This window comes from Saccostrea echinata, unplaced genomic scaffold (assembly GCF_033153115.1).
Source record: "Saccostrea echinata isolate AGI-Se365-2 ecotype Australia unplaced genomic scaffold, CSIRO_AGI_Sech_v1 ptg000001l, whole genome shotgun sequence".
Classification (NCBI taxonomy): Eukaryota; Metazoa; Mollusca; class Bivalvia; order Ostreida; family Ostreidae; genus Saccostrea; species Saccostrea echinata.
Window position 1 is genome coordinate 36,280,122 of NW_026889750.1, and position 14,284 is coordinate 36,294,405.

Sequence of the window (14,284 nt, forward strand, 5' to 3'; positions counted from 1 at the left end):
TTATTTTAAGAGGATAACTTGATTTATTCATAAATTATTCCAGGAATATATAAATTGTTCTGTTTGAGAGGATAAAGAAGAAGCTGTTGTCTCTAAACATTGTTGTCCTTAATCTCGTGTAGCCGGGAAATAAACATCCACAACAGAGTCTGCATGTATAAAAATGCAGAACAGAATAACTTGTAATTTTATGTCTCTCAACTAACATATTAAGATTAAAAAGATTTTTATTATGAAAATACAGTGAGATCATTGTACACAAAAACGAAAACAAAAGTAACAAAAATAAATAAAACATATGTATAAAGAAAGGATAAGAACTTCGGGAGGGAATTAAACTTGAATTACATTCAAAATGGCTCAAAACTCGTTGACAGAACACTCAATACTAGTTCAAATCCACGAAGCAATTTACAATTTTGTTCAACACCCAAAATGTAGCACCAAAAGTGTGTTTTCTTGTGGCTTTCATCGATAATTTAGCGATAGATTGAACTCCTCCCCCCCCCCCCCACCTCCCCTTGATTTGCCAAAAGAAATATTTAAAACAATTTGTTCATACTCTCAAAGTCATACAGTTCTTTAAAATCAAAAAATAACAAAAGTACCATTTCCAAATAATTTACTTGTAAGATATAAGGATTTAGCATTGTTTCATTTACTCCCATGGCCACTTATTTTGATGATCACAGACAAATGTTATAGGGTTATTACTAACCCGGTACATCGGGCCTTTGCCTTCTAAGTGGACGCTAAATGCTGCCGATACGGCACTGCCGTACGAGGAACTGTACATAAGCGGATACTCTGTGGTTACCTTGAAGCTACCTGAGCACGACTCGTATGCATTTCCGTTCGTGCCCGCGACAGGACAAGCAACCCGACAAGATCGTCCACAAGTGTCGAAGGCTGTCAAAATGACTTTTGTTGGTTTTTCTGGAGTTGGTTTTCTAATAGCAATGTAACTGACTGATGAATATATGGGTTGTCTTTCATCAACGATAGCATAATCTTTGTATCTTCCAGCATAGTTCAAACCGTCTGACTGAACATAAACCTTTGCGGCACCTGAACCAGAGGAACTACATTTCTTTTTATATTCGACTTGATTATGGATGCCGATTTGCTCGGCAATTTGCCGGAAGTTCTCTATATCGTACATATCTTTGGTGCCGTTCTGGCCAGGAAAAGTGGCATGGAAGTTGAATCCCTTTGGACGTTCAAAAAGAACTTTGATATTTAACCATACCCATTTGTTTAAATCCACTCGTCCATCTATAATAAATGTATTTTGATAAGCCTGGTTCAGAGTAGAGAGGGCTGTCTCACTGGACTGCAGAACGTTCAATGTTTTATTATCGACATTTTCATCAGTTAAAGGTTGTGGACCAGTTGTAGTTTCCACTGGGCTTAATGCTGTTGGAGGAAGTTTTGGGCCGTAAACTGTGCCTTGTGGTTGCTGGCCGACACTTCGCTTTTTCCTCGACATCCAGAAAAAGTTCCTTGTCCTTGGGGCATTAGATCTAGAAACGCACACTTGACTTCGGCAAATCAGATATGGACTTCCATCACAGCTAGGACATCTAGGCATTGGTCTATAGGTGACCATTCTATCATAGGTGTCTGACAGAGCTTCTAAGTTTGAAATGGGGCGGAGGAAGGGTCTGAAATCTGCTCTTTGATAAAATTCGTGGCCATTTGGCACACCATGGCCCATTGGATAATCCCTTTGCGGATCTACTCCCCTTGTTCTCTGAAGACCTTTAAATGCTATCCATATAAGCGTAAAAAATGAATGAATGAAGTAGAAGAGAGGATCAAACCAAGCGGTATTAAGACGAGCCATATGTCCATCTATCCAGTTGTGGACGCCATTATGATGAACCTCCACAGAATAGACAGATAGTCCTCTGACTGGCTCCGATATTTCAACTAGTCTCCTCCTGCTTAACATTGCACGGATTCCCTGTTTTCTTGCCAAAGATTCACCAGCTAAAACGAAACGATTATACTCAGAATATTCATGACTGAAAATTTTTCTTTTGATTTTTCAAAGAAAGAAATATAGGAGGATTAGAGTTCATTAAACAATCACGTTGAGAAACAGGATAATATTTATCCTTAAGGTAAAATATTAACTAAATCATACATTTACAAGTTTACATTCTTCTATTAAAGGTAAACTCATTGAACTCCTATTAAGTACCTGATCCGATATTTCTGATGATCGGAGTGCCGATTACTGTTCTCCAGTGTCCAAATGGGCCATCTCTGACAGCACCATTACCGCTCCCAAAGAACAGAGGAGACCAGAGAATGGAGTTAGTGGGATCGTTCATATCGGCATCCATTGTCATATCCCAGTAAGCCATCGGGGTACGACAGGCTGTTTCCATACTGAAAAAAGTTATAACTGACTCCTTAACAATATGATATATGGGAAGAGAAAATTTGGTTCTGCTAGTCTTGATCCGATTGCATAGTTTGTTAAGGTATGATTTCAGCCAGAGTGGTGGGGTTCTCTTTGGATTTGGAAAAAGTATACTTACATTAACATCATAAGAGCATGTCTTGGAAAGAAACCAGGGCCACCGTGCATATTTCGGGCTGCTCTTCCGGAGTGTAATGAACCAATCAAATCGTAGGTACTCATACTTGAATCAATGGACTGAAAACAGAGAAAGCATAAACAATTAATGGAGAGAGAAAGGGGATTTTTCATGCTGCTGAATTTCTCATATGTGATAGGTGATGCCCTGCACAAGTTCCGTGTCAATGATGTCGTTTTTATGATTGATTAATAAATTGTCAAAATGGGTTCTCCAGCCAAAAAAAAAAAATGATTATAGCTATAAACATTTATCTGATGAGCGATTACGTTTATCTGTTGACACCTGTGGTAAGGTAAAGATGAAATTGAAAATGACAGCTAAATGACTTTTTAAGAAGAACATTAAGTTCCTCATTTGACAATAGTTCAGGCGTTAATGATTGCTATACGATAAGCTATAACTACGATGTATTCTGGGCACTTTATGTCAAAGTGATCTTGACAATTAAAACGTTGATTATAGAGTGACAATTAAAAACAAATTTAAGCTTCAAAAACATGATGTTACCTGGAAATAAAGTTATTGAAATGCGACCCATGTTTCTTTTCTTGAACATATTTTAATATGGGGAATTTGTTAAGTAAAGCTGACACAAAAATTACTTGCTCAATGTAGACAAAATTTGAAAAACTTCTCATTAAATTTGCCATTAAAATTTAGATAATGAAATTAAATTGACTTTGAAAAAAAAATTTACAAACAAAGTTGTGAAGAAGCAAGTTTAAGGAAAAAAACAAGTCTTTTGGTACTATTTTCTGTAACCCATTGTTCTTAGTAATTTAATACTACAGGTTTTACCTTAATCGCTGAACAATTAGTCATCAGAATTAATAACAAATTCCACGACAGAAAAGTTAATAACTTGGATCGGTTTTCGAAGTCAAAATTTTTATTAAAATGACATAAAAAGTTCATCTTCACCCGTTTTGAAATTAAATCTAGAATACTGCTTGGAAGAAAATGAATTAGTTAACACTTCTCATTGTACAGCTGTAAAACTAGGTTTAACATATTCATTTTAAAGATGATTTCAATTGTTTTATTCAGCCACGGTAGATATAATCAGTATGTTTCTATATAATTTTGAATGTAATGAAAAGTTCCTTTTTAGAAAAACTTACATAATCATTCTTAAGTCTATTGAAACAGCCGGTGAGTCTCTGATACTGCGCCCTTGATAGTGTTCTGACTTCCTGTCGAATTCTCCATGTTTGGAAAGTCTGTCGTTTGCTCCTCGGTTGCTCATGGTTCTTCTTAATCTCGTGAATTTCTCCATCCAGTTGTCTGAAAAGGGACTCCAGGTACCTGACGCCTTCTTTTGTGATGTTGTGTTGTAAGACAGGCTCATCCATGTTTAAGGCTAGTTTGGTAAAACAGTAGTTTTGGATGAACTGGCCTGGTGTATCGGACATGCTGACGTTACTGGACTTGTATAAGAAACACTCTTGTAATTCCTTTGGTGTTGGGATCGGTGTAAGTAATCCTGGAACGGTCGGCAGGGCAACGAGTGCCAAAACCATACAAAGCATGGTTGCTCTTCCTCGATTCATCTGGGATTGAGAAGAAAAAAGGGAATAAAGGGAATGTATGTTTGGCATTAGCACGAAGATTAAAATTTTACAAAAAAAATGCAACCTTATATATATATATATATATATATATATATATATATATATATATATATATATATATATATATATATATATATATATATATATAAGCATATGTAAATAGAATAATAGAATGATCATCTTAAATAAAGAGACATCACGTATAAAAAAGTATAGATCACTAAAAAAATGCATTGATTGAATTAGTTAATGGAAAATTCTTTTTGATCAAAGAAGCTCAAATAGCTAAATATGCTAATGTCCTGTTGTGATCGATAGGGAAAAAACTACATGCTTACATAGGAGAATTCGTGACATTCTCTTTTTTTTTTTTTTTAAAGTTCTACTAAAGCTAAAAAAAGAAATCTGATGTAAAACACATTTTCTATTGTTTCTTTAAAAAGCATGTCCGTTACTGCATTACGTTCAATATATTTTTATTAAATTTACTTTACTTGATTATTTAAATAAATAAATGAGAAATATTTACAAAAATCATTATGAAAAGAATTGAAATTTTGCTGCACTCTACGGCAAACGCAACAAAAGTTAACATCTTGACATGCTGAAAAATTGCCCTGAACATTTTTCAAGAGGCGAAAAGTTCAAAATCCAGTGAGGCTTGTATGAGACAATATCTTAATATCCTGTTATCATTCCTTATAAAATGCATCACTTTTAATCTTGACCAAGAATAAGGACACAAAATAAAATCCAGAATGCAACATTCAGATAAAACAAACTTAATTTTAAAGTTTTCTGTTCAAGATCACCATCCATATCACCCTTCTCCAGAAATAAAGATGTAAAATAAAGGTAAGAAAGCAATACTTACCTTCCCCACCGTTCCTTATTTCCAGGTAAAAGTCACGGTCCCTTTCAACTGTTACCTGTAAATATATATAGAATGCCAAGTGAAAATAATGAAATCTGATTGGATTAGGAGATTTGACAAAAAATTTGAATACGAGAATTTAAGAAACATACATTGAAGCTGTCAAAAATTAGAAGTTTAATAAAGTTATTAATAATGAAGGGCGTTTCGTTGTCCTCGCTTGTCGATTGTACAGTACATCTTCCAGGTTACAAACTGACATGCTATTGTTCCGTCATGATTTGATTGCATATTCATTTCATCTTGTATGTTGCAATGATTAGTTTAATTGGAATTCATAGTAATTTTTTTTTATTTTATTATATTATATATATATATATATATATATATATATATATATATATATATATATATATATATATATATATATATATATATATATATATATTAGGGATGTCAATTTTATTCGGACAGCTTAGTCGAATAGTCGGAGGCTTTAGTCGAACGATAGTCGAATATTCGTTGAAATTAAAATTAATTTTTCATGTCATTTTCACTATTTGTCTTTTATAGACTAGTTGTAAAATATTTAACCTACGCTATCACCATTATACAGCGAATTTCTGAATCGTAAACATTTACGTAGTACAATAAATACTGTACATCTACATTTATCCAATGTATTTGATTTCAAAAATTATTATAATATTCACCTCACATTATATCTAAATGCAGGATATCAAACGCTCGCATTTGTCCTTTCATTTCATAACGATTAGTACCCGTAAATTGTAGCCATTTTCTACGTGTCGTTTCAGTGACCTTTGACTGGTAAACAATTAAAGCGTGCCTCTTATAAAAACAGAGAGAGCTTGCGATAAATTTTAATTATGACATTTTGTGCAAATAATCAATACGATCTTTAAATTACTGCATGATATTAATATAAGAAAGAAACACCATTTAATTACGCTCATAACTGTCCCCCAGTTTACATGTATTTACAATTTTGTAACAGCTGTTTAATTATTCTTTATGAATAGTTGCACTACATCAGATCTTATGGAATTTCAGGTGAAACTTTATAATTTGAATCTACAAAACCAAACAATTCTTGAACGTCCTCTCCATTTACAACAATAAGTGGCAGACAATCCTTGATAATAATGTTTGTGATAGCAACATTTTTCTTTCCGGCTCTGCTTTTTTAGCATTTTTTGCGGATAACTTACTTTAGAAAAGTTTCACTTGAAGACTGTGTTTACTACATGTATGTTTGACGGATTCGGCATATGATATTTGATGTTCCACTGCAGAATACAAGTTCAGTTTCACATAACCTTGATAACGTGTTTTTAACTATTTTTCCATCCTGACATCTTTTAAAGTATACAACTGTAGATTTTGGAGGCATATTTGCCGAACATAAATCGTTATACAAATAATTTCCTTTGAACAGTTAAACCATACCCTGAGTTTTACTTACGAGAACACTGATCTGTAAATAGATGAAATGGGCGAATCCAAGTTTATTAACTTGAATTTAAAATTACTTTTAGGTAACACATTTTTAATGAATAACCGACTAAAGAAATTTTAGTCGATAGCCGGTATGATCGAACGATAGTCGAATACTCGAATATTCGTTGACATCCCTAATATATATATATATATATATATATATATATATATATATATATATATATATATATATATATATATATATATATATATATATATATATATATATATATATACACATGTATATGTATATATAAACAAGCATGAAATCTATTTAAATTTATAAATATTGCTTTCATGTTACGTACATGTATATTTGTTCTTATATATGATGTTACATAGTGTATAGTACTGTATCATGGAGAAGAAATATGATCAAATCTTCATTAAAAGGAGTCTAAATTCTATTATAATCGTATATTGTGAAGTTTCTTTTCATACAATTGTTTCTGTTAATTTTTTAACGTTTTTAACGTTACTCTTTCAATATCAATTAGTGCACAAAAATTGATTTGAACAACATTTAGCAGAATGAATTTAAATTAAAGGGAAGTGGTACAAACAATCTACTGTTTTTTTTTCTTTATAAATTCTCATATTAATTGCACTTCGAAGTTTTTTGCCTGCATTCTTCATTAAATTAGTCATTGAATAAGTTACATGTATGATCGATCGTTTTCCAGATTAATCAAGAGTTCCAAAATATTTTGGTTTGACTAAACCCGTATAGCTTTCAGAAGATTTTTTAAGAAAGAAAAAAAAATCGACGTATATTGAATATATTTGGGTCGTATTATTCTTTGATCGGTAAAACATTATCTGAAAAAAAAAAAAAAAACAAAAACAAAAACACTTCTTATTTGAAGTTATTTATATCTACCAGCTTAATAGGGTCATACTGCAAAATCATTCGAAATTCAACAAAAAAGATTTCAGAGTAAGAGAATTGTAGAAAAAAAATCTAAATTTACAAAAGAAATTAACTGTTGGCCAAATCTGGTCAAATTCCCACAAAAATCCATGTAAAATGTTGCTGTATACAACAGTACAATTATTATACATTTAATAAAATCTCGAAATTTAATCCAAATTGTTACAAAAATATGTTTTAAGAATTAAATGACTAAAATTTGGTAATTTATATATTCGAATTCCATTTCAAAAGAAGCAAAATTTTTCTCTGAAATTCTGCGATAAATTATGATATATTAAGTTTGAATATTTCTCACTGTTTTTTAACACAATGTATTTTTAAAAGTCGATTTTAAATCGATACAGTATACAAATTCCTTCAAGTTTTTTTTCTTTTGAAATCCTGTGAAAACCAGTTTGACCTTGGAATCTTTCGTATACAGTTGAACCCTAAATCTCAATGCGGTAAAATTTCATAACAAAGTACTAAAATGCTGTAAAATTTTCAATAATCAAACCTTTTTATCGAAACTTTATTTACTGATACTCTATCTATTTTAACTTTTTCATAACATTTCATTCAGATACATGTATACATGTATATGCAATACTATATAAAATATTAAAATATACATAACGTTAGATTTCGTCTATCGCCGCAGGGCAACAATGTACCGAAGTCGTTATGACTTTTCTATTGGACACTAATTTTGAATCTGATGATACATAAGTTTTGCGGAAAATGGAATGAATTTAGAAATAACAATTGGAATAATTTTAAGATAACAGCTCAGAACAAGAAGGTTAATAGCATTGTGACAGTAAAGATTATTAAAAAGAAGCGCGAGAGAGATTAAAAAGATTTGCTGATGAACTGAAAATGAAAATGAGTACCGAAAAATAACGTCATAACGACGTCGGTAACATTCTTGCCGTGACCTAACGCTGTGTTTATCTTATTATTTTACAAAGTATTTTATATTTTAAATTTTAAGACAATCAGAAAAAAATTGATAGTGGTAATAGTATCTTTTAAATTTGATGATAACTTTCGATTATAAAGATTTTACAGCACTAGTGACACTAGTGGATTAACCCTCGTGTGTGTATATATATATATATATATATATATATATATATATATATATATATATATATATATATATATAGGCAACCTTCAGAATGCTTCATGGTTATAGTTTAAAAGACTAATTTCATCTACATATTTTGTTTTGTTTTGTTTTTTTTTAAATTCGACAAGGACAATTTTTTGTAGAAGTCAATTCAGCATTAAATTTTACAGATCGTTGCTTTAAACATAGCGTTGGGATTCCTTTCAACCAAAGTTACTTATACAGGTAACAGTTTTCTTTCCATTTTAGTATATATTCCATATACCGCTTATTTTTAAAATGGAAATTAATCTAAAACAGATCTGATATATTTTTCTACAAAAGATTATTTGGAAAACCTTATCAAAATAAAACAAATAAAATATTCTTCATTTTAAATAGTTTTATAATATGGCCTTTCAAAAAAAAAACAACATTTGCATATCGTACAGTAAGTTTGCTTTTCATTCGAAGTCAGTTGACGAATACATGAAGTACATCAAATTTGTAAATAGCAAGTACATGTATATAATTCGGATACTCATATACAAATCTTGATTTCATATAATTATTGCTTCAAGAAAAGGGTTAGGTCAATGTTGTAAAATAATTTAGCTTCATTCCAAATGCAAACATTAAATTAAGGGTACATTTATACATACTATGCTTTCATACTTATCATCTAGTTCCATTCATACTACAGACTCGAAAACCACAATAACCATAGGAAATTATAATAAAATTTAAGGACATTCAAGTGATGTTTATTTTACCATATTTTATTCAATACTATGAATATTATATTGAATATGTTTTATAATTATTTCAATATGGCTCTATATGAACAATTTTATTTATTGCCCTACAAAAAAGGAAAAAAAAAACAAAACATTTTTCTATGCATTTATCTTTCATTTATATTGATACGCTTGATAACATTCATGCTAATTTACTGATAGAATTAGGTCAAATTGGTTTCTGAGAATCCATGACTGAACAAAGCCAGACGAGCATTCAAAGCGATGACCAAAAATCTACAGGAAAGAGGAGGAAAACTCAAACAGTAATTATTTTCTTTCTATGTTAGCATTACTTTTTATCCAGTATCCAATATTTTATATCTGTTCTTCGCAAATGTGGTCTTTCTTATATAAAAAATAGTTGATTAAAAAAAATACAATGCATTTAACCACAAAGGCAATCCTAGAAACCAGTAGTTGTGCATATCATTGGTACCTAGATGTTTTCTACGTAACTGCATCTATAAGCACATAACTCAAATGCAACTTAAACTGATTAATTTTACAAGGAACATCCACAAAATTTTCTTCAAAGGCCTTGCAAAATATGCTTAGTATAATTCCCTTTAAAAACATTTACACATTTTTTACCTTGCCAAAACCATGTCTTGACAAATGCTGAATTTCTTATAAGGAAATTTCAAATACTACATTGATGCTTATAAGCAAATATATCGAGGCTTGGAAATTTTACGACAATAATTCTGGACAAAAATATACCATTGAGTTGAATATAAAACCAAAGTTGGGTTGAACACTATTAATATATTCTGATTGATGAAATAAAATAACATTATCCACAATCTACTAAGATAGGTCATGTGTTAATTCTTTGGGGGGGGGGGGGCATCGTCGCAAGCCACGGGTTTTGTGTCCATTCTATTTCCACAAACCCGTGGCTGCCTTCTACCAAATTCTCTCGTTCTCGCGACTGCATCATTGAATATTTATTAAGTGACGCCAGATTTACCTTGACCAATGAAATCACTCTGTAGCAATTTTTGGTACGCTTAAATGGCGGCGCCCATAATGAAATCATGTTTGCTATGCGTGGCAGATTTATTGAAAAAAAATACGATAGATCCTGAAGAACAGAGGTGAGTAACGTATATTCTAAAATACTTAAAAGGTTTTACATTAAAATACAGGGTTTCGAATGTAGACGTTGTGTGAGAACGCTGAATAGCGTTACTCGTTAAGAAAGGAAATTCGAACCGAAGTTGATGTACAACTCGTGGTTATGGTTACATCCAAATACAAGATAGACTGATCATTTTCATTGGTTCTGACTTGATGCGTCAGATGTTATTCCATTGGTTGAATGTATGTTATTAATATTCATCAGAACGAGAGAAATTTGTCGGAGACAGCCACGGGTTGGGCACAAAACCCGTGGCTTGCGACGATGGGGGGGGTATTTTTCTTTTCTTTTTTTTTTTTTGAATCTCTTTTGAGATAAAAGACCATCTCCGGAATTAAACTGATAAGCTCCATTCATTCAACCACAGGAATTAGCAAGAAATAATATGTTCGAATACAATTTAGAAAAGATGGATCTTAGTTTCTCTGTCAATGAGTTTGGCATGTATCCTTTTGTACAATAAAGATTGATTTATTTTCATGTCTGGGTACGAAAGCCCATTTAGGACCTATCAAAAATATTTCTGAATTCGATATAACGAATTGTTGAATTTGTTATAACGAATTAAATTCGTTATAACAATTTTTCTGAATTCTTTTAACAAATTTAATAATTCGTTTCAACGAATTTAATTCGCTATAACAAATTTTATAATTCGTTAAAACGAGTTTAATTCCTTAAAACAATTTTTTGATTTCGTTATAATGAATTCAACAAATATAACAGATTTAAATCGTTATAATGAATTCAAAGACATTGCTATAGCGAATTAAATTCGTTATAACAAATTCGACAATTCGTTATATCGAATTCAGGAATATTTTTTGATGGGTCCTAAATAGGCTTCCGTATCTGGGCATTATTGTTTTACTTATTAAACAAAATGAATCCATGTATTGATAAATATCAGATTATAGGGCCATTTCCCAATACCCAAGTAACTCCTGGATTAAAAAAAAGATTCTCAGCTTATTCGATTTTGATTTTAAAAATACTTTTTTTCGGCTGACATGAGTTGTAGAAATATAATTTTTTCCACTAAGAGAGATATGCGGTGATATATTGAGGACACTCAAATATTTTTTACCTCTTATTTGGGAAAATATTATGTCGTTTGCACGAGAAATTATGTCTTTAACACGGCCTTACAATCTCGTTTGCACGACGTATTATCTCGTTCGCACGAACGAGATAATAAGTTCTGCGATCGAATGAGAATTATGTTGTGCGAACGAGATGATACTTTTCGACATAGGAAGTAAAAAATAATTGAAAGTTCTAAAAAAACACCACCGTAGAGATGTCATATCTAAAACAAAATTGTTCAAGTACAGACATACAGACATTAGTTTAAATGAAGGTTTCTGTGGGCCTAGCTATTCGTTAGACACCCTTCTCCAAAAGATTGGGTGTATAGATGTGAATGAAATTTTCATTTTTAACATTTTAAAATACCCCCACCCCCCCTCTTCCAAAGATTTAAAATACATAAGTCAAGTACTTACAAAACTTGCTAGCAAGGATATTTTCCCGTTGAGGTGAATAGAAGCAGTACTAAACTTATTACATTTTAAGAAAGTTATATACTAGATATACAGGTATAATTTCCATCTTTAAAAATAAACATGTGGAATTTTATTTGGGGAATTCGGAAATGAAATATCACTCGTCATAAATAAAAAGAATACACTTTTTTGAGAACGGAAACTCCATATTTTTATTAAATGCAAATGACAATCACAAATTTCCTACTAAAAAATGTATGAAGATTAATGCATATAAATCAAAAATTAAAAATAGAAACATTATTGAGTTGAACTGAATACAATTAGAAAGAAATCGGTGCTTATATCAAATGATTTTATTGGTATTTTACACTCTACTGCTATACCACACATCCCAGATATCGGACAGCGGGAAAGGAGGAATATATGCCTACGTGCAAATATTAGCGTAATTCTTATTCCATGTGCAAATTTTCACGCATGGACAATTTAACATAATGATTAAAAGGATTTACTTTAATTGTCACATCTCACTTACAATTAAGGAAAAAAAAAGATGTTTAAAAAGCATTTAAAAAGCACCGGTTCTATCAGTACCTATTGATATGAGAAAGTCTCCCCCTCCCCCTAGTATAATAAACCTACGAAGACATGCGTGCAAAATTACTATCCTGTTTCTTTATTAATAAATTTCAATATCTACCTTTTGTATTTCCTGGATGCAGAGTCATCGTATGTACAAAAATTAATTTAAATTACATGGCATAAATTTTCACATTTCTATTGTTGGTAAAAAGTAGTGATCGATCAATATTTGTAAATAGTTTGTTATCCCCCATTAAAATTGAGTGTGATCCTCCTTTGAACCCCTTTTTTGATGTCTTGTAATGTTGCATTGAAACGACCCTTTGGCACTTGAGGAAGAATTTACAAAAAGAAAACAACTATTATACTTTTAATTTTTAAAAGTAATAGTACAGAAATAGAAGGGTATAGCGCTCAATAAGCCAAAAAATATTGAAGGCTTCAGAGCAGAATGCAGAAGTTGACTTTCACAAAGTTCTTTCTCGTGTTGCAGAGAAAAGAGCATGTGTGAACGTAAAATATAAATATTTACTGCAAATAGATTTTAAGTCTACCTACGAACTGTCAAAAGTAAATATCAAAATAATTACTCATTCTTTATTGTGACATGAATAATTATGGGTTTTTGTTGTGAAAATACTTTATAAAAGGTTATAAACAGTGTTGAATATTGGAAAGGCCTACCATATACAAAATGTGAACAAACAGAAATGATATTCAGAAAAAACACATTTCCGTATACTTGTATCTTTTATACATTAACTTTACATTTTGTTTAAAACATATTGATAAATATTTATCTACATTCATACTGTTTGTCGCTAAGGTGAACTCTATAAAAAGAATTACTAATGAGCCAAAAACACCCATCGAGATGCTAAAGTTGCATATTCATGATTTATCTAGCCATGCCCTCTCAGCTGAACTGTATAAAACAGTGCAGGTTTATGTATATTAACATTAACTTTATTGAAAACAACAAACAACAACAACAACAAAAGTAATTTATTGCTTCTCTTTTTGGTTTCATGTGACGATCACTCGGTTTATATAGGAATCTTTATTACACTTCATATTATAAATATGACCAATAAAGTCACATGAAAGACAATCATTTAAATTTGCTGTCAAATAGTTCTATCGATTGTAAATTGTTGAATTGTCATGCAATTTCTTTGTCAAAAAATTAAGGGTTCCAATTTTAAATCTTTCCAGATTTGTAAATTTTCAATGTATAAATCAACCGCTTCTCAGTACAAAGTAGAAATGTTTTGGGACAGTGTGTTAGGACAGATTATGACAGTAATGTACATGTGCGTTTAACGTTTCGTAATGACTGCTGGGTATGTATGGCGTATCCACTTATATATTATGCAAAAATTCATTATTTTATCAAATAAATAGTTCTGTTGTTGTTCGAAACAATATAAAAAATGTTATAAATAAACTATATCGTGTGTAACACTTTTATTTATCCTTTAAAACTGATATTTAATAAATTCTTTATTATAGAAGACATGCTTTAGAAGCTATATTAGCCAGTATATTCGAAAAAATCCAATTTTCATTTATTTCAGCATATTTACACGTTTCAAGGAAGAAAATTTGTTTGAAAGTCTTTAAATTAAAATCAAAAATTTGAATTTAAAAT

At 31.0% G+C, this 14,284-nt stretch overlaps 1 protein-coding gene across 1 annotated transcript; it reads right to left on the minus strand.

The window, feature by feature from the left end:
- Positions 1 to 605: 605 nt before the first annotated feature.
- On the minus strand, positions 606 to 5,118 carry LOC133190716 (tyrosinase-like protein 1). Its single transcript, XM_061326406.1, has 5 exons — positions 5,058 to 5,118; positions 3,734 to 4,162; positions 2,550 to 2,668; positions 2,207 to 2,397; positions 606 to 1,992 (listed from the first exon to the last, which is right to left on the minus strand). The coding sequence occupies exons 2-5, from the start codon at positions 4,160 to 4,162 to the stop codon at positions 659 to 661; spliced, it is 2,073 nt and encodes a 690-aa protein (XP_061182390.1). The 5' UTR covers positions 5,058 to 5,118; the 3' UTR covers positions 606 to 658.
- Positions 5,119 to 14,284: the final 9,166 nt, after the last annotated feature.